General features: G+C 42.4%; 2 protein-coding genes across 3 annotated transcripts in view; one reads left to right on the top strand and one right to left on the bottom strand.

Moving 5' to 3' along the window:
- Positions 1-1215: 1215 nt before the first annotated feature.
- desi1a (desumoylating isopeptidase 1a) lies at positions 1216-8784 on the bottom strand. The gene is made up of 6 exons (XM_083779901.1): positions 8429-8784; positions 8084-8105; positions 7059-7128; positions 4337-4446; positions 3166-3288; positions 1216-1446 (listed from the first exon to the last, which is right to left on the bottom strand). Exons 1-6 carry the CDS (start codon positions 8520-8522, stop codon positions 1356-1358), a joined length of 510 nt encoding a protein of 169 aa, XP_083636027.1. The 5' UTR covers positions 8523-8784; the 3' UTR covers positions 1216-1355.
- A 1250-nt stretch (positions 8785-10034) lies between these two features.
- The window catches only part of flii (FLII actin remodeling protein), a 45783-nt gene continuing 33807 nt past the window's right edge, over positions 10035-22010 (top strand). For both annotated transcript variants that reach the window (XR_014570185.1, XM_083780682.1), the window contains exons 1-6: positions 10035-10172; positions 13746-13856; positions 15950-16021; positions 16948-17028; positions 19899-20146; positions 21413-21516. Coding sequence is in view for 1 of the 2 variants with exons in the window: in XM_083780682.1 (XP_083636808.1) it covers positions 10110-10172; positions 13746-13856; positions 15950-16021; positions 16948-17028; positions 19899-20146; positions 21413-21516 (679 nt within the window). In the remaining variant the exon portion in view is untranslated. The remainder of the gene's footprint in view (positions 10173-13745; positions 13857-15949; positions 16022-16947; positions 17029-19898; positions 20147-21412; positions 21517-22010) is intronic.

Genomic DNA, 22010 nt, shown 5'->3' with positions numbered 1-22010 from the left:
CAGAAGTGAATACACACCTTAATCCACTGTAATAAGGTAATTGTATACATATACAAATTTAGTCCCCTCTACTATTAAGCTAAATGTATATACGTCGTCATACGACTGCATTGTTCACCGAAAACAACAGATTTTTTCTGTTATTTTACATGACCGACACAATCAGTATAAATTATGCTTCAGAATCTCCATGCTAAATAATAATACCTTGAATAATAATTCAAACTAATTTAAATTACACTCGTCAAACTCCAAAGAGAGAGTTCCACGTACAAAAGAACTAAAGAAAAGGAAAAAAAACAAAAAACAAAGCTCAACCAGACTCACTGAGATTCAGCCCCCCCTTTCACTATTTCGCCATTAACAATAACTGCGACATATCCATCGATGCCAATATGGAGAAGATCCAGGTTAATTCCATTGCAGTTGGCACTAGCAGCCACATCTCGGCCAAATGGTCTGATGTGTCAATGCAATGCAGAATATTATGTGTCACTGTCTGCTATTAAGTCCTGCTTTTACTTGCAAAAGAGACGGTGATATTCTGCATCATTCTTTTTTGTTGTCGTCCTGTTATCTCGCCTATTCCTTTGCTTATCTTTCTCCATCCTATATATGACTATATTTTATATAACGGCAAATCATATAGGGAGCTTATACAGAAAATATGTGTGCCTGCTCTTTCACACCTGTAAACATTGTCAATTCCCCTCGACGAGTGCAGGTCCACGCCGCCGTTCTCTTTACTGTCTTCCTCAGACGAGTTGGCCTGTTTGGGGATGCTGACCGCCATGACGCAAACTCTGATACACGACGAGTCACCGGCGGTTTCTTTTCACCTGAAGGGCTTAACGTGTGCTGAGGGCCACCGTGCCATCTTCCCCAGTTCCCTGCTGTGGTTAAAAAACAGGCACCCCAAACAGTTTGGAGTCACTGTTCAAACTACTCCCTTCCAAAAAAACGCTACCAAGAGGATCAAATCTCGTACCACCCGTCTCAGTAGCAGTTTCTACCCTCCAGGCAGTCAGGCTGCTGAACAGCTGGCCTTGAACTGTATTGCACTGTTTTGTCACTCTTTTTTTTGTTTGTTTATGTCCTGTGTGTGTAAGACTGAGAGTGCTCTGAGCAAAATAATTGTCATTGTATTTATACTCTGTATCTATACACATGACAAATAAACCTGAACCTTTAGTGGCAAGGCCATATAGTCCTCCTCCCTATACTCACATAAACAATCACATGAGACCTTGTTCACAAGCGCTCCAAAAAAGAGACAAAACAAACAAAAAAAGACAGCCTGATTACAATGGAAGTGACCTGGAAATTGTTTGGCGACTTTTGGGGCGTGCTTGATTTTAGTTGTGACGCCCCCCGTTGATGACGTTACCGCCAGGAGGGGAGATGTGGATGGAGTCTAGGATGGGCCGGAGTATCTGTCCAAACGGCCTACAGAGAGAGAGAGAGAGGGGAGAAAGATACAGGAGAAGATTTAATTCCTTTTTAGTGTTTAATATATAAGCCTGTTAAAGTAATCAGAAATATTACTCAGATGTGTCTGTCTGTGTATCTGTTTGCATCTATGATGGGTTGTTCAAGTGTTTGTTCATGCAATGTAGGAGGATGAGTTAGGATAATGGATTCCGTTTCAACCTAAAAAGGATTTAATTAAATTTTGTAGTTTTTTTTTTTTATATATATATTTTTTTATCCCATGATTTTTGTAACCCATTTTTCACCCCTGTGTCAATCATCTGTGATCCTGGGCTCTACACACCCTCCGCCAACCTAGTCCCCATATATGGGGGACAAGGGGAGAGCAACGGACTTGAACTCATGCTTCCTTCATGCCTGAGTGTCCAAGTTGCTCCTTTTACACCTGACAGGGGGGAGTTTCCCTGGTTGGACGTAGCGCGTGGAAGGAACACGTTATTTTGTAGTTCATTTTTGTAGTTTGATAGTTTTAAAGTCCCACTGTTTTAAAACTGGTCTATGGTTCAGACACCTTTCCTCCCTACACGCAATGCTGCTCACATCAGAATACAATACTTTAAAACGTCGCTGTCCTATGCAACGTAAAGTAAACGAGAGATATAGGAACAGATCTCCCATGAGCAGAACGTCTGAAATCAGTTCACAACGTTACAGGCAAAGGCTAAACTTATTTAACTTGAATAGCATATTATGTAGACATAGCACTCTACAGTGTATACGCAATTACTCAGACATTCTACTGTTAGACAGATATTCTTAGCTTGATTATGATCCCTGATGACTATTTCTATGTATTATGTATGTGAGCAATGAAGCATCCGTCTTGAAATAGAACTACACAAGTCACTGCTGCTTGTGTCCTCTTAAATGAAGACAATATACGGTAGCACAAAGGCAACATCCGAATACTTTTGCTGCAGAATGAAGAGATAAAATGTCAGCCAGACAGACAGACAGACAGACAGACAGAGCGGTGGCGCAGTGAATAGAGATTAGAGAAGCCGCCTGCATCCCAGGTTCAAGTCCTGTATCTTGACCTGCGGATTATATAGCTTCTTCAAGCGAGTGTTCAACAAAGCTCTGTAGCCGTTTAGCGGTCCCTGTTCCATGGCTTCCACCCACATGGAGAGCGGCCAGCAAAGTACTGCATGCAAAAACCATCACTTCATAAGTTTAGTGGTAGTTACTGCAAATTACCCATCAATAGAGCGTCGCAGTCCCACCCCCTTTCAGAATGACGAGTGGCCCAGGAAATGAATCCCATTGCATTTTTCCCCATAGGCTTTTCTTAAAGTATTTATTTAAAGACGGTTACGCCGCGGACAAAGCCAACTCGGATCGTGACAAATCATGACAATGAACACAATGTTTTGGGGCCGATCAAATAATTTATAAGAAGAAAAACAAAACAAATAGTGTTGTCTCCTGCCTATATTTTCTTCTTTCTAATGATTTGATCGGCCCCAAAATATTGTGTTCATTGTCATGATTTGTCACGAACCGAGTTGGCTTTGTCCGTGGCGTAACTGTCTTTAAAGAAATACTTTAAGAAAAGCCTATGGGGAAAAATGCATTGGGATTCATTTCCTGGGCCACTCGTCGTTCTGAAAGGGGGAGGGACTGCGACGCTCTATACCAGGAATCAACATAAGGCCATTTCTGAGCTCCACTCACGTAGACAGGACTTCGGACGGGAGGTCGGTGATGTAGGAGGGGATGGTTTGGCCCGTGAGGAACTGAGCCACCTCGTTGGTGAAGGTGTTGCAGTTGTGTTCAAACAAGCGGTACTTGTCACCTCTGAGAAAAGAATGAGAGGACCAATATCAGTGGCTTAAGTTATGCAACAGCTGCTATAGGCTCCATTTTAACCACTTAACCCATTTTGACCTGAGATCAGATTCTAAAAATGTCTTCTACATCCTGACAGTTTTCTGAAAAAGCTACGTTTCTATGTCAGTCGTTCTTCGATTTTTCAAAAATAGAGCCACCTCGTTGGTGAAGGTGTTGCAGTTGTGTTCAAACAAGCGGTACTTGTCACCTCTGAGAAAAGAATGAGAGGACCAATATCAGTGGCTTAAGTTATGCAACAGCTGCTATAGGCTCCATTTTAACCACTTAACCCATTTTGACCTGAGATCAGATTCTAAAAATGTCTTCTACATCCTGACAGTTTTCTGAAAAAGCTACGTTTCTATGTCAGTCGTTCTTCGATTTTTCAAAAATAGCAGACCTACGAGCTCGTAGCGCGCCACTCGGTGGCGCGCTATGAGCTTGTAGATCTGCTATTTTTCAATAGCTAAATTGTAACATAATGCTAACACCAAAAGGGGTTCCCGCCCTTAAACCCTCTGTACGTACTATTATTAAGTTAACCCTGGTGGACTCTGGACTTAGTCTGCTCTTTTTTCTCCTATACCAAGTCTCTCTGCTGAAAAAAGACAATCTACCAGGTATTTTTCAAAAATTGTCGATACTTTTTTTTTTTAATAAATTGCAACTTTTGTGGTTAAATGGTTAACACAAATCTACAGTGGTGAACACACATTTCTCAATATAATAGGAGAACAACATTTCACACAGTTTCCTCTGCAAAGACTTTTACTGTATATAACTGCACTGCATGGCTAAGAGTGATTGCTACTGCTAGACAATACATATAAAAGTGTGTGTGTGTGTGTGTGTGTGTGTGTGTGTGTGTGTGTGTGTGTGTGTGTGTGTGTGTGTGTGTGTGTGTGTGTGTGTGTGTGTGTGTGTGTGTGTGTGTGTGTGTGTGTGTGTGTGTGTGTGTGTGTGTGTGTGTGTGTGTGTGTGTGTGTGTGTGTGTGTGTGCGCGCGCATGTGTCACCTATACGCGCTCTCTCCCAGGGAGGAAAGGTAGTCCATGAAGATCTCCTCTGACAGTTCAGTCTCTCCGAGCTCCACCACTGTGTCTGGAGGACCAAGCATTGTCCCACCCTGACACACACACACACACACATCACCAAATGATTGACGTTGTGTGTAAAGACACAGTCAGTGATACAAACACACATACAATACAATACACTTCTATCAAGGGTGTGTGAAGTTGATCAGATGATCAGCGGTTCTACACACTGCGCTAGTCTCTTAACCCATTTAGACCTGGGAACGATTCTACAAATGTCTTCTAAATCATGACAGTTTTCTGAATGTTTTCTATGTCAGTCGTTCTCAAACATTTTCATGTCATGGACCTCCAAGATTATAATTATATATTTGGCCCCGGACCCTCATCTGAAAATATGTTGTAAGAGAGAGACCTCCCAGAAGCAAAGATTTGAGGTTTTTTTTTTAAACGTTCGCTCTGAAAGAATATATATTAAAAGATTTGCGACACATTTTCAAAACGTTCGCTCTGAAGGAATATATATTCAAAGATTTGTGCCACATTTTCACGACTTTTCAAAAATAGCAGACCTACAAGCTCGTAGCGCGCCACTCGGTGGCATATGAGCTTGTAGATCTGCTATTTTTCAATAGCTAAAGCATAACATAATGCTAACACCAAAAGGGGTTAAAATAATGTGGGCACTATACTACTGCAAACAAAAAACAAAACAAAACATGTTTCCACAGTCCAAAGGTTATTGCAGACATGTACGTAATGAATCATTCAGGTGTCTATGGTCCAATGTTTCTCTAAGAGACAAATGTATTGATCTGATGATACATTTTTAACTATTGGAGCCAAAGGGAATGTATAGACTTCCTAAAGTTCCAACTAAGGCCACTGGCACTGAGAAGCCAGTATAAGACTATTTATTATTCATAGCAAATGAGTAGATTAAGGATTACATTAAGGGATAGTCCCATGGGGGAGGGGAGATTACTTTTACTGCTTCACCAAACAGGTTTTGGTTACACGTTTGAGTAAATGGTCACTTTCCCTACTTGCGGCACTCTGGGGTATGAGGATTTACTATTCTGTCCATATCAGGTTGCAACTCCAACGGGGGTTGAGTCGGCTATAAGCGAAGTTCGGAAACGTTTGACACGCTATAACGTGCACGCTTTAGCGCACTCTGTGGCGTCTCTCGTTGTGGCTCAAGTATCGATTGAGACGGCGCCGCCGCCCCTTCGTCGCGGTCTAAAACTGTTCTTTCACCATCACCTACAAAACCCTCAACAACCAGGCCCCCCTCTACCTCTCTGAACTCATCAACCGCCATGTCCCCTCCTCCCGCTCCCTCAGGTCAAGCACTGCCGACCAACTGGAACCCCACAGATCCAACAAACGGACATGGGGGAGACAGACAGGGCCTTCGCAGTGGCTGCCCCTTCTCTCTGGAACTCACTCCCAACTCACATCAGAGCTGCCCCCCCCACCTTCGAAATGTTCAAAAGCACACTCAAAACCCACCTTTTCAAACTGGCTTTCCCTACATAACCCCCCCCCCACACACACACACACACACACCCTTCTTGTTTGCCCCTCTTTTGATTTTGATTTCTAGTTTTTAACCTTTTAAACCTTTTAAATAGTTTTCTAATAAATATGTCTGTACTTCTTTCTGTAAAGCGACTTTGGGTACCCAGAAAAGCGCTATATAAATCGTATATTATTATTATTATTATTACTTTATCCCCTGCTACTAGTAGGAGAGGGGCATGACCATTTAATCAAAGATGAAGGCGATTCAGCACTCATAGCATAGCTGCTCAGGTGAGTGTACGGGCTGTCAACCCATTCTGACCTGAGATCAGATTCATACGAGGTTTCCGCCGGACACACACTGGTCTGATTAAACCCATTCTGACCTGAGATCAGACTCTAGAAATGTCAGTCGCCCTTCGATTTTTCAAAAATAGCAGACCTACAAGCTCGTATCGCGACACTCGGTGGCGCGATATGAGCTTGTAGATCTGCTATTTTTCAATAGCTAAAGCATAACATGATGCCGACACCAAAATGGGTGCCCGCGGTCAGAATGGGTTAAGTGTCTTGCTTATAGGGACACTTCCACAGGTAGACTTTGCAAGCCACGGGTCAAACCAGCAACCTAACCTTTCCGATTCCCAGGCAGCCTCTCTACTACCCACCCTATAAGGAAGAGCAGTACCAATACACTGAGCAGAGGACTATGCCGAGCTCAGTCTCCAACATAGAGGTCTTATAATCAAGGGCACTTGGCAACTACATTACAAGCGCATCACAGTATGGGGCCAGTGCCAGGAATCAATGCGGCCAGTAATCCATTCTATTATTACCCACCATGCATCATGTTTATAGGCTTGATGTAGTACTGTTCTATAATTGTTCTATTATTACCCGTAGGCCAAACCCACCATGCATCATGTTTATAGGCTTGATGTAGTACTTAATGTCCTACTGAAAAGCTCGGTAGCAACAAAGAGTCACAGTTTGTATATCTAGTGTTTGCCGTGTCAGTGCCAGTGGTGGAAAGTAATAGAATTTTACTCAATAGTAGTCCTATATTACCATATAGCTCTGCATATTATGTTTATGTGCATCATATTCTGTCATATGCACTGCTGTAATATATATAAGCCTAAACATTCAGTCACTTCCTTTGTTTAAACCTCACCGGTGGACAGCTGGTGATCCCTATCCCACCGAAGAAGAACTCATCTCCGTACACCACTATGGCCGTGTGCCTGGAAGAATATAAAACACCAACAAATGCATTATATGTGATGCAAGAGTGCAATCTAGCCAACATAGGACTCCTGCATCGCTGTGTGTGTGTGTGTGTGTGTGTGTGTGTGTGTGTGTGTGTGTGTGTGTGTGTGTGTGTGAGAGACTTATAAAAAATTATATATGCTACCTGCATCTGCATTTACCTCTGCAGCCAACCATTGTCCTTTTCCCTCAATAAAAGCTCTCATAGCCTGTAGCTTTTATTGAGAAAAAAGGAAGGAACCTTCCTTTTCCCCTCAATAAAGTTGCCGCCTGTTGTTCCTGCCTGTCGACTACAAAACAATACTACAACATGACTTAACGATATCATCCGCTCCCGACAGGATCATATACCCTAAATTAAATGGTGCCCAGGCTAGACCTGGCCTACCATGCAGTTGAATGGCATCGGCCTATATATGTGACTATAGTCTAAAATCAGAGCTGTAGTAGGTAGGTACAGACAGACTGGACTTGACTCTAAACTCTGGGCTCACACCAGAAATAGGTCTGGCCTACTTGTTCTAAATGGTTCCATAGGAAATGCAAAGGAGCTGTCATCATCATAGCCCTAATGTTACTGTGCCTATGAGGTAAGTAACAGTCAGGTGCTTTCCCCTCACTGTAGGCCTATATGTTTCTTTTCCCTTTTTGCTTCCCTTTATGATGAATTCCTGTTCTGTTCTTTAACTATATAGAAGTGTCTATTTGTACGTCTCTAAATGTTTTGATGAATTGAACATGGTGGACCCTCTTGTAAACAAGTGCAAATGCTTAATTGGGTCGTCCACTCACAGTCAACAGTCTTTGTATTGAGTTTGTGCTTGAAATGTTACTGTAATTCTGCAAACTGTTAATAAATATTTCAATCAATCAATCAAAGACTAAGACTAAATCAATGAAAAGATAACAGTGAATAGATCAGATTCATACCATATTCCGTCCAGTTGCTTCCCTGTAAAGAGAAAGGCAACAGAAACAGAGGCTGTGATCAACAAGTGATGAACATAGCAAGCAGGTACACACACACACACACACACACACACACACACACACACACACACACACACACACACACACACACACACACACAACGTGTTAAACACGTGTGGAATTCTTCTTGTTACCCGTTATAAAAATCACAGTTTAATTAAATGGATTAATATATCTCACACATGAAGTCACATCACTCAGGCACGCCCCACGTTAATGCTTCCACACCGCTCCCACGCCACAGGGACAGATGTGGGACAGATGTTTTAGCACTCTCTCACTCACCTAACATGATGGGACTGAGGCTGCGGGCCATCCCCCTCGACAGGTCATAAATGTACAGCTGCACGCTATAGCTCGTGACATTATGATTATCCATCTTTGGAAACCGATCGAGGCAGAACAATCAGGCTGGTTTTCTTGATGTTGTTTCCTTCTGTTAGCTGGCGAGCTAACGTTAGCGCAGGGAAGGAATAACAACCACACAGCTGGGTCTCGATCGTAGCAGTTGATTCAATTTTCGTTGTATCATCACCCGTGAATTAATTGCGTCACGATCCGTCAGAACGAGTCAACGACTGAGATAAACGGTTCATGGGTCTTCACACCAATACAGCGATGTGAGATTGGTTATCTCGTGTGCCATCTGAAGCTACTATTTACCGGTATGTCCAAAGGTCGCTTACTGTATAAGGAAGCATCATACACCCACAAATTGATTGGAAATGGAAAAATAAGAATGTGCAATGCAATCTTTGGCGCCGCCAAGTGGCCGCTTTAAATTGGTCGGTCCCGTTATTATTAAAGGGCAAGTTCACACAAAATATTTCTATCAACATATCTTGTTTTGTCCCAGGGTTTGCGCACTTGTGACACACACACACAAGACACACACACACACACACACACACACACACACACACACACACACACACACACACACACACACACACACACACACACACACACACACACACACACACACACACACACACACACACACACACACACACACACACACACACACACACACGGTTCGTTTTTAAACATTACACATTACAGAGACTTTAGTTGTCAGTGACAACATGTCAACTAGTTTTAAAGTATATAGTGACAACTTGTCACAACTTGTACTACTACTACTCTAAAACACTTGTCATGTTGCACACATGCCTAAAACTGCTGATATTTGCGCCGCCCTCGTTGAAAACAATGTATTTCAAACTCCAGCTTGTCACACTACACTACACACAGCTAGGCTGGATCAGAGCCATCTAATAGAAGAGTTACGACATTGAGGGGGCAGAAACCGATCGAGCGCTGTTCATTGCAGCCTGAACTGGGACAAGCTGCAGTTGGAAATACATTGTTTTCAACGAGGGCGGCGCAAACAAGAGCTATTTTAAGCATGCGTGCAACATGTCAACTGTTTTAAAGTATTGTAGAGTAACAACTAAAGTCTCTTTAATGTTTATGTTGTACTATTACTACAAGAAAAAAAATCTAAAATAAAGGGATTTATAAAGATCATTAAAGCTGAGCTGAGTCCAATGCATTTCTGCCTACTTCCGGTCCAGGACTTGTCCCAGTGAATACAGTTGGTTGGACTCCCCATTCTCAATAGAAGTCTAGTATGTAGGACAGTAGGAGTCAAGCCGCCATTGGACTGGCCCCATGAAGTAACTCCGTCTATGTCTATACATCTGATTCAATCAACGTCCCCCATTCAATGGAATGAAAACTTGGTGGTCACCGTGGTCTATATATCTAAGGCTCTGAACAGCGCTTATTTTTCCGCCCCCTCAATGTCGTAACTCTGTCTCTGGTTTCCAGTGAGTCAGAACGGGTCAGTCAGTCAACCCTCCCTCCTCCCGCAGCCACACAGCTACCGAAACCAAAATAGACTAGCTGGCATCAGAGCAACACTTCAGCTGAGCTCACAACGGGCTGAGATCCTGAACCAGAAATGGCTGCGACCGGAGTTCTCCCCTTCATAAGGGGGGTAGATCTCAGTGGAAACGACTTCAAAGTAAGCATTTTTTCCCCTTTTAGTATTATTTGTGGCGTTTTGATACTGATATCCGTTTAGCGGACATGTACGATCGGGTAGCCAGCGAGCTGCTGCTAGTGTTTACAAGGCAACTACAGCGATGTTAGCCTGAGCTATAGCTGCTAACTTTTAGCTTGCACTGGCTTTAGCTTTACACTAGCACTGGGCGTTAGCCAGTTGTCAAACTGACATGAGTTTTCCTGTCTTGGCTTGGCTTAATAATACATTCTGGCCCTGGTGTGTATTAGAACATCTTCTAGTTCTGTTTTGGGAATAATAGGATAGATAGCCAGTTAACATCTCTTGGCTGTCCAGTGTGGAGAGATCAGATAAAAATAAGACATCTGGCTAGTGTTACTCAAACTGTAAATGTTGTTGGTTCAGTAATTGTTGGCTAACTTTCTAGCATAGCCATGGGCTTTCTCATAACTTTACACCACTAAGCCGGTTTAACAATGTTGAGATAGAGGGCCATATAAGAACAGATTTTTGAACAGGTCTTTGGCTACATAATGACATCACAATTGTTTGTTTTGACCCACATGGAGATATAAATAGCAGTCTCGCCAGGCAGCAATGTAACAGCTGACACAGCCTGGGTCTGGCATGATTGCATTAAGTGACTGTACTGTTTGTATAGTATGGCTTTATAGCTAGCTGCCATGTCAGTCTGTCGGTAAATTAGCTTTGTCATCATCTGCTATCTAACAAATCACTTCAACTACATCAATTCATCTTATCAATAGCAGAGCCTCTCTGCCATGGAAGCAGCTAGGTTTGTTAGAGTCTAACAAACAGACAATATTGGTAGCTTGTAAGTTGTTTACATTGTGGTGTTTTCATCTGCCTTCAAGCTACAGTACTGTAGGTTCAACATTTACAAATCAATTTAGTTGCTAGCATACCCAAATTGCGATTGCCAAATTGGTTAGTCACTCACACCCTGCAAGGGCAAAGCAAGCAGGAAGAGGGAGGGTGATGACTTCATCCTTTCCTGTACCCTGTACTGTATGTTGACACATTATGCACGTGTGTGGAAAATGTCATGATCTCATTGTTGGCCATATTGGGACAAAACAATCTGTAGAGTTTTGGGATTATTATTGTCTGCCAAAAACATCAAACTGGCAGTGCCATGCAGTGCCAGATTATGCTGTTTTAGTTTAGTCAACACAGGCTTACATTCCCAGGTCAGTTTGTCATCCCTAATAATTACTTTCCTGAGCTTTTTTTTTCTTCTGCAAATTGTTAAAGTATTCAATCAATCAGTCCATATAAGAGAAAGTATCGACTTATACCCATACCATTCTGATACAGTATATATTTTGAGGGGCTCCTATGTCCAGCTTTTAGTGTGTAAATACAAACATTAAATGCCATTGAATTTGATAATGAATGAATGGTCAGTTTTAATGAATGAATGGTCAATGTTTGTGTAAACGCAAACATTAACCCATTTTGACCTGAGATCAGATTATATAAATGTCTTCTACATCCTGACAGTTTTCTGAAAAAGCTATGTTTGCTGGCGCGCTATGAGCTTGTAGATCAGCTATTTTTCAATAGCTAAAGCATAACGTAATGCCTAATAGTGATTGGACAGAATGAGATATTGTATGTCTGATGATTTCTACATACAGTATCGGCAGATAAGGCACCATTTCTGTCTCTATTCTGACTGATATCAGGCAGGCGTCATACATTTAAATTATTTATTTTGTAGTCTGAATCTGGAACGTTAGATGAGATGAGATGAGATATACTTTATTGTCCCACGAGGGGAAATTTGTCTTGGGCAAAAGTGCATTAGTGCATCAACGCTTTTTAAAACAGACAGACAATACACAAAAGACAATACACAGTAGCAGCAAAGTACAAGTCGCAAGAGTATCACAAGAGAGCAAATTGCAATAAGAGAAGGTTAAAAAATAGGTTTGATCAAGTGAAATCACAAACGAGTACTTTTCCAAAGTGTTTTGGCCCTGTTCATTGCGATCTCTGCCAGTTGCAGAGATACACAAATCCTACTCTGTAAACTACCCAGGATTATATTATGTACATATTTTAGTCGGATGATTTGTGAGAACTACAATTTACAATTTAGCAGACGCTCTTAATCCAGAGCGATTTACATTAAGCAAGAACAAAAAAGCATGGGAATACATCACATAAAAACATTTATCATGAAACATGCATAAGCTAAGAAAGTAACAGTGGAATATCTATAATATAATGAAACACATACATATACATATAAACTATACATATATACTATACTACTATGCTATACATATGTACTATGACGTGCTATGACTACATACAATGCAATTATAGTGCTGTCTACAAGTCTATAAGTCTATCAAATGCTATTGAAGTCTACAGAAATCCTATCTAAGGGGGTAGGGTAAGTGCTATGGGCTATGATGGAGTCTGAAAAGGTGGGTTTTCAGACTACGGCGGAAGATTGGGAGTGATGCTGCAGTTCTGACTGCAATGGGAAGTGCATTCCATAGTTTTGGAGCCAGAAGGGAGAAGAGTTTAGGACGTGTGGAGCGTTGTCCCGGCAATTTTAGTGAGGGTACTTCCAGCTTCCCTGCGTTGGCTGATCTGAACTACAGTTGGTGTTGTGTTCTCTCTCTCATCAGTGGTTCCCAAACCTTTTGGCCCGTGACCCAAACAGAAATCCGACATTTGCCCGGGAACCAATCTAGTAAAAAATAGCAGATCTACAAGCTCACAACGTGATGTGATTGATGCTCCACGTTGTGAGCGTGTAGATCGGCTCGATCACTACTAAAAAAAGTGTTCTAACTTATAGAATTTCTTTAGATTTTCTTCATAAATGACTGGAGGGAAAATAGTTTTAATTCATGAAAAGTTTAGCTTTTTTTTGTGGTGGGGGGATGTTTTCGAAGTGATAATAATTCAAGTGATAATAATTCAAAACAAAATGTAGGAAACGACAAATAATTGGGGAGCCATAAAAATGAGCCCGTTTTGGGGGAAACAGTGCTATACGATACGTACAACATGATGCCGCTGTTGACATTCATCTGTCCTTGTAGTTATTATGGTATAAGTTCTCCTTCGTGCCTGTAGCAGAGCTGCCAACCTGCACACATTTTGTGTACCAACCACGCAATTCTAGGCGTATAGACACCTAGAATTGCGTGGTTGGTAGTTTGGTACACAAAATGTGTGCAGGTTGGCAGCTCTGCTGTAGCTATCCAGGCTCTAAATGCCGATAGGAGGAGGTAACTTGTCACCTGACTCACCTGTATTAATTATTTATACAAATGTTCTGGAAAAGTTATGAATTATAATGTTACACTGATACCTTGAACTGCCATCCTGTTTTAATGTTCTATGTGTACTATGTGCCTTTTTACTGTGTTTTTGTGTTTCATGTTACCTGCCTGTGTTATGCCTTGCTGTAAACCAAATCGCCCCACGGGGACAAACAAATAAATTATCCTGAACCTGATGTCATGACCGTTGATGATAATCCTTTCCTCACCTTTTCTCCCCTCCTCTTATCTATACTACCTTCAGGGCGGTTATTTCCCGGAGCATGTCAAGCAGATGAGCAGCCTGCGATGGCTGAAACTGAACAGGACGGGACTGTGTTACCTCCCAGAGGAGCTGGCCTCTCTGCAGAAGCTGGTGAGGTCTTCTCTTCTTCAGGCATTCTTCACACACATTATTAGCCAGACCTAATTCACATAATAGAGGCATAGAGAATTCCTATCATTAATAGCACTGGGATCCGATGCATTGAGGGCCTTACAAACGTGATGCGAGGAACGCAGGCGTTGTTGCAGATACACAAATACACATGTCTCCTCCAGGTCTGTTGAAGAAGCGTAAAAAAAACAAACAGAATCCAGGTCTGGTGAGTCGCAGGCGTGTGCACGCAACGAGCACGAGCGCAACAAATTCACGGGACCGCACTCACGTAAAATACGCTTGCATTGTCGCACTGTGACTTCTCCGAGCAAAAACGCAGGTCTCATTGAAAATAAACTATTGGCGCGTGGCTCAGGAGGTAGAGCAGGTCGTCCAGTGATCCGTGGGTCGGCGGTCCGAATCCCGGCTCCTCCTCCTGTCTACATGTCGAAGTGTCCTTGGACACTGAACCCCAAATTGCTCCCGATGTGCTGGTTGGTATACCTTGCATGGCTTCCGCCGCAATCGGTGTATGAATGTGTGTGTGAAGGTGAATGTAAACAGCAATGCCTTTGGAGAAAGGCGCTATATAAAAATGCACCATTTAGGGTTAGAAAGTTTCAGTCAATCCACAATCTTAATTCCCTGCATTTTAGACTTATCAGTACAAGGTGTGCACTGCAGCACGACCTCACTGAGAAAACAGTTTTATGCTTTAATGTGTAATGGATTATCTAATCTCCATGTCCTAGATCTACGGAGGTATGTGAACAACGGGTCACGGATAGACGCCGACAGCTATGCTATACATATGATCTTTTTTAACAGATTCTGTACATAGGACGTCTGGAAACGTCATAAGGATCCCGAAATATTAGTACCTTTGACGTCCTAGCGACGTCCCAGCGACGCGGGGCGAGATAAGAATATTCAGAATTTTTCCTATTTTTCTTTTTGGCATTTCGCTTTTCGCTTGCCGTATGCTAACGCTCAGTGCAACTATTAGCTTGTCATTGACTCCCATGTTAGCGCGGCGGAAAGAATGACTCGTATCTCCTAATCCAGGGCGCTCTCCGTGGTGATGAACGGATCGATATGCTGGCGCTTCATTTCTGCTCCTCGTCCGTCTCTCCCGCAAAATATGAACGCTTTTTGGAGCGTAAAAAAATATATTAAGATGATCGGAGATCTGAGGTCTCTTTGTAAAGTCAACTTTTTTAGGCAAGTGTTTCCGGTTCATGGCTTTCAAAGTAAAAGCGATCAGACAACTCTGGCACTCTATAGCCTCTATTTTGAAGGCACTTCCGGCACTAAATGTTTTTTAATGGAGCACATCAATAACATTAGTCTGCTATCTCTGCCACCCATCTCACACCCGTCTGCGTGTTGTTGTGGTGAGGTAATGCACATGCTGGTGTCGGCAGTAATGGCGGTTTCAGTGCAAGTGCTGCATCTTAACAACGGAGCACAATATGCCTCGTTTAGGGTAGATCCATAATGTTTGTGTAGTTTCAGAACTGCTGTGTGTGGGTGTATTATTTATTTATGAACCCATTCTGACCTGAGGTCAGATTAAAAAAAATTATTTTACATCCTGACAGTTTTCCATTCTGACCTGAGATCAGATTCTAAAAATGTCTGATATGTCAGTCGCTCTTCGATTTAAAAAAAATAGCAGACCTACAAGCTCGTAGCGCGCCACTCGGTGGCGCGCTATGAGCTTGTAGATCTGCTATTTTTCAATAGCTAAAGCACGACATAATGCTAACACCAAAAGGGGTTCCCCCGCCCAAAATGGGTTAAAAAGAAAAAGGATCCCACAAATTTAGCTGACCATTTATTTTCACCCGGTGTTAATTCTCTAATGTAATCCTGGGCGCTTACACTCCTCCTGCCAACCTGGGGGAAAGCTATGGACTGACCTCATGCTTCGTTCAATGCGTGAGGAGTCCAAGCAGGAATCGAACCCAGGACCTTAGTAACTAGCTGTGAGGCCGCGGCAGCGCTACCGACTGCGCCACCGTGCTCCTGGCTCTGTGTATTATTATTATTATTATTATTAACCTCTGTTTTTCTCTCTCCCTTCTCAGGAGCATCTTTCAGTGAGTCACAACAGTCTGACAACATTACATGGAGAACTGTCCAGCCTACCTAACCTACGGGTAACTAACACACACACACACACACACACACACACACACACACACACACACACACACACACACACACACACACACACACACACAAACACTAAGGCTGTCCCTGAACATTCAGGGTTTGAACCTTCGCTCGTTAGGGTTGGCACTAGAATCTTAATGAATGGGCTTGAACCATTCGTTTCCCCCCATAGTAAGAGTACTATGTTTACTTACTTGTGTTTACATGTTACATGTTTAGATGTTATTAATAATCCCCCCCCCCTGCCGAGGTTATTTTTAAAATTAATTAGAAACGAATGGTTTGAAGGTTCGCTCGAAAAGGTTCGAGTCCTAAAAACAGGGCTAGGGTACAGCCTTAACACACACACACACACAATGTTCACTCATGTTTCATTATTTCTTTGCATGAAACGTATCATAATAATAATAACTAGAAAAAGTGCCCTTCTGGGCACAGGTCTCCACCAGGATAGGAATGTAGGACATCTGTTTGAAACTGAGCACTCCTGTGAACTTTGGAAGCCAATCTTAACCAATCAGGATGGAGTCTGAGAAATCTGAAAGACCGGTTTCGTTGAATGGCTCTAGACTCTAGAGAGACTGTGTACCAATTTGCGTGATGTTTGGACAAAATCTGTAGGTGTACTGTGCAAAAACTTGTTTTGCACAAAGCGGCCTCCTGGTGGCGCTATAACAGGCCGTTCTGGAAAGTTTGGGGCAGAGGTTCATCGTTGGCATCCAGGGAGTGTGTGTGCAAAATTTGGCATCGACCGGGTTAACGGTGGCCGAGAGTAGCTGCTCACGGACACACGGACGGACACACACACACACGGACGGACGGACGGACGGAGTGCAAAACATACTCTTTCCCCATGCCTTCGGCCTGGTGGAGACAATAATGGCCTAAATGTTTTATTTTGTGTGTGCAGGCGGTGGTGGCCAGAGCCAACAACCTGAAGAACTCTGGAGTCCCTGATGATATCTTTCAGCTGGATGACCTGTCTGTGCTGGTACTGGATACAATCCATATTATTTTTTTAAACACTTTTTTTATCTTTTTTATTGATGCAGCAATGAATAAACATGTGTACATTTTGTTGTATCCGACATGTAAATATCCCCCCCCCCCCCCCAATCAAGGTCAGAACAAGACAAATAAAACAAAGACAGACAGTACAAGACAGTAAAAGTAATTTGTAAACTAGTATTGAAAGTACTAATGAACATAGTAAGAAGAAAAAAAAACAAAAAAAAAAAAAACAAGTAAAACAGCATTTTCCATCAGGTTATGGTTGCATACATTGTATCCATCATTCAGTTAAATAGTAAATTGCTCTATATCCAACTGTCTACTTACTGAGGGCCTCTAACCAGAGGTCGCCCAACGTCAGACTGTCTACAAACTCTATGAAAGGGGTCCAAGTCATAATGTATCTATCTTTAGAACCACTACGGTTGTACCTTAGTTTCCCTAGGGGAATCATGTACAATCCATATTTTATATACTTCCACCCCCCCCCCCCCTCCCTCCATACTAGGGCTGACCTTCGATCACGTTTTTGATGATCGACGCTTCGATATAAATTTGTTTAGATCGTCGACGCTTCGAAACCCAACGGGGGCTTAATAAAACATCCGACCGTAACAAGTCAACTGCCTGACACAGGCATTTCCTCTCAAATAAAAAATATATAGCCTATAATCCAGAAAATGTAGGGATTTAGCTTCTCTTCCGATTGAAACTCAGATGTGAAAACACCAAAAAAAGCACCACCAGAGCTCCAGGCGCGCTAATTTGCGCCGCGGTCTACGCCACTCTCAGACCCTTCCGACAAGGCTCTTTCTTGGGGTAGAAAAGTGCGGATGACCGCGGCGCATATTAGCGCGCCTGGAAGTCCCTCGGAGCCCAGGAGTTTCCCTCGTCCCATGCGTGAAATTTTCGCCGCGGATTCCACTTGGGCCATCCCGTATGTGATACGCCAATTTCTTGTCACATAGTTGACACACTTGTTCTTTGTTCTCCTTGCATATTCTAAAATGCAACCACACTTTAGATTTCTTTTGTGGCGGCATGACTGCAGGCTGCTGTGTGACTGTGTTGACTTCCTTGTTGTTCGAGGAGAGGGGAGGAGGCGTTGCGAGGCGCGAGCATGGCTCGCGGACCAAATGGGGCCGTCTCGCGGACCAAAAGCCTCCGCTTTTTTTTAATGACTATTCGATTCAAAATTTAAAAATCGATTCCTGTGCGTACAAACGTTAACGTATGTACATACATACGTTCGGTATTTTCTCTCATCTCTGCGCTTAAACATGACAGACCAACAAACGGTATGGTCCTTTTATGCAGGTCCCAGTCTTCGTCTAATCTGTTTGTTTAGAGGTATGGTCCTTTACGCAGGCCCCAGTCTTCGTCTAATCTGTTTGTTTAGACAGTTCATATTTCAAATGTATAGATTCAGCAAGAACGTCAATGTTTATCCAACGCAGCTCTCTCTCCTTCCTCTTCATTGCATCATCCTCCTGGCGCTCTTCCCTTTTTCCATAGCCATATTTCTACTTAACACTTATTTTGCCGGGGAATCTTTCTGAATAAAGGCGCTAGAGTTCCAAGAAGATGAGGCTGATTTTACTCTGAAAAGCCCCCCCCACATTTTTATGCTATATATCTGTTTTACCTTTATACCACAGCTCGGTGATAAAATATCTGTTTTTCCGGGTCGGGTAAATTAATTGCCGATCACAGATCGGCAATTATTTGGGGTGAGAATCGGCCAATTTAAATCGGTGGCAGATCGTTTGCAGCACCTCTAATTCAAACACGCCTACCTACTAACGATTTGAGTAAAGTTAAATGGAAACGGAAACGTGCCACTTCAACTTGAACACCATCTGCTATTTAGGGATGTTAATAGTTAATCGATGAATTGAAAAATCTTTAATTAAACCTAAAACAATGAATATAAAATTATGTAGTTCTGTCAGTGTCTGCACACGCGTGTGGCCGAGGAATGCATATGTGGGCTTGTTAAAAAATGTTGGTTAAATAAAGTGGGATAAAAAATGAAAAAATCTTGGATATTAAAAAAATAAATGAACACAATTTATCAACAAACCGGTTAATCAGTCGATAAGTCGTCAATTAATGAATTAATCTGTAATTCCCCATCCCTAATTTAGGCATTTAGCAGACACTCTGCTAATTCCGATCTCACAATTGCTCCTGTCTAAATAACAACAAGCTACAACAAACATCATCTAAATCACATTCTTAATATTGTCGTCGAGAAGTTGACCAAGATATGTCTCTACAATCGTTTGCATCGTTCATTCAAAAGACAAAGTTGGCAAGATGGGGTCCTGAAGTGCACTTCTTCTTCTTCTTCTTCTCCTTCTCCTTCTGCACTCCATTTGCTGCCCGTCAAATCTAGGATCAATTTCAAAATTCTCTTAATAAGATATAAGGCATTACACGGACTGGCTCCACTCTACATCTCTGAACTACTGCATGCAAAGCCAAACACGCGTTCTCTCAGGTCCTCCGAAAAAGGCCTTCTGTCTATTCCAACTAGACTTAAAACAAAGGGGTGACCGTGCATTTGAAGTGGTTGCCCCCACTTTGTGGAATGCCCTGCCCCTTGACCTAAAGAATGCACAGTCTGTCGACGGTTTTAAGAACTTGTTAAAACGTATTCATTTCGTCAGCACTTTATTTTATGATATATTTTTTACTTGAATTATTTGCATCTCAATGTTTTACCTTCTATTGTTTGTTTCATGCCCTTGTTTTAACATGCTTGTTTTACTTTGTTACTTTGTAACATTGTTTCAAAGGTGCTCTGTAAATAAAATGTACTTACTTACTTCCTTCCACACCTTCCAGGACCTGAGCTACAACCAGCTGACGGAGATCCCGCGGGACCTGGAGAACAGCCGCAACATGCTGGTGCTCAACCTGGCGCACAACGCTGTGGACGCCATCCCAAACCAGCTGTTCATCAACCTGACCGACCTGCTGTACCTGGACCTCAGCGACAACAAGCTGGACTCCCTCCCGCCGCAGATGAGGCGCCTGGTGCACCTGCAGACCCTCATCCTCAACAACAACCCCCTGATGCACGCGCAGCTACGGTGAGAAAAATTAACTTCCACCCAGTGTCAATTATCTAGATTCAAGATTCAAGATTCAATCATTTATTTGCCATGTCAACAAGTTGATAGGAATTTGTCTTGGTTCATACTCAACATATAACAGACAACCATAGATACACAAACAAGAAGGACAATACAATACAAAAACCAGCAGCATAGGAAATTACATTCAGTTTTTTAAAGTGCTATATGCATATTTCTACGAGTTCAGATGTCTTAAATGGCTACGGGGTAAGTGCTATCTCTGAAGCCAGATGTTGAGCTCTTGTCTGCAATGATTTTATTTGCCTTCCTAATTATTCTGGTGGAATAGAGTGAGGAAAGTGTAGGGAGGCCTACATCCAATTTGTTTTGATTGCGCGACGTACTACTCTTTCATGTCACTGGACTGACCTCATGCTTCCTTCTATGCATGAGGAGTCAAAAGCTGCTTCTTTTCACCTGATGGGGGAGATAGTTGCATTTTTGTTTAGTTTTTTTTATTAAACTTTTGATATAGATTCTTGCCGAAAGTGGTTTAACGACTATATTATGCTGTATAACGGATGCACAGTTACTACGTTTTGGTTGATTTCAGTGTACTGTTTTCGCCGCTCTTTGTTTGTATCTCACTTTCTGTCGTTGCTTAATTTTTTACCGTGATGTTCTTGTTTTATTTTTTAGCTTATTTATTGTACAGCACCTTGTAACATTTAAGGCGCTTCATGAATGAAATAACCAAACCGTACCTTACCACATGTGTAGTACCAGCATTCAAATCCGAGGGGGGGTAAAAAATGGCTGGCCTTCTTTGGCCCGACATTTTATTATATCGGTTCAGATCGTGTAGATTGTGTATATGGTGTATTTTGCCCTGCTACTAAAAAAGTAGGACAGGTGACTTGTTGTATTTATGCATATAGGTACTTTAAGGTGTATTATGGGTGTTGTATTCGCTGGTCCAAAATGTAACATTGACGATGTGGTATTGAAGTGTGATTTTTATTTCTGCCTCTTGGCCAGTTCCCACTTGTAAAAGAGACGCAGTCTCAATGTGATTTTACTGGTTAAATAAATAAAGGTTAAAAAAAGAAAGAAAAATGCAGCAACTAGTAAAAATGTTATAACCTTTAGGGAAAAGCAGGCCTTTTTGGGTTCATATGGTACCATTTTCGGGGTTCTTTACTGTTCTAAAACTGTGTTTTTTTGTATGCGTGCGCATGCGTGTGTGTGTGTTTGTATGCGTGTGTGTGTGTGTGTGAGTAGCCAGCTGCCAGCCATGGTTGCCCTCCAGACCCTCCACCTCAGGAACACCCAGAGGACCCAGAGCAACATGCCCACTAGCCTGGAGGGACTGGCCCACTTAGCAGGTAAACACACCACCATAAATGGCATCAACATGGCATCAACGCATGGTGTTGTGTGCTGGCACACTACACACTCTGTCTTTCTTTTATCTGTATTGTATTGTGTTTTTGTATGGACGTGGTGTTGGGTGCCTGCACATAATTATGCACACATGGCATCAACGCATGGTGTTGTGTGCTGGCACACTACACACTCTGTCTTTCTTTTATCATTCATTTTTTAGCCCATTCTGACCTGAGATCAGATTCATACGAGGTTTCCGCCGGACACACACTGGTCTGATGAACCCATTCTGACCTGAGATCAGATTCTAAAAATGTCAGTCGCTCTTCGGTTTTTCAAAAATAGCAGACCTACAAGCTCGTATCGCGCCACTCGGTGGCGCGATATGAGCTTGTAGATCTGCTATTTTTAAATAGCTAAAGCATAACATGATGCCAACACCAAAATGGGTGCCCGGTCAGAATGGGTTAAGAGCCTGCCCAGGGACTACAGA

Source organism: Protomyctophum parallelum (assembly GCF_964188405.1).
Source record: "Protomyctophum parallelum genome assembly, chromosome: 13".
Classification (NCBI taxonomy): Eukaryota; Metazoa; Chordata; class Actinopteri; order Myctophiformes; family Myctophidae; genus Protomyctophum; species Protomyctophum parallelum.
Note: the sequence above shows the minus strand (reverse complement) of the source record. Positions and strands in the feature narration are given on the sequence as shown.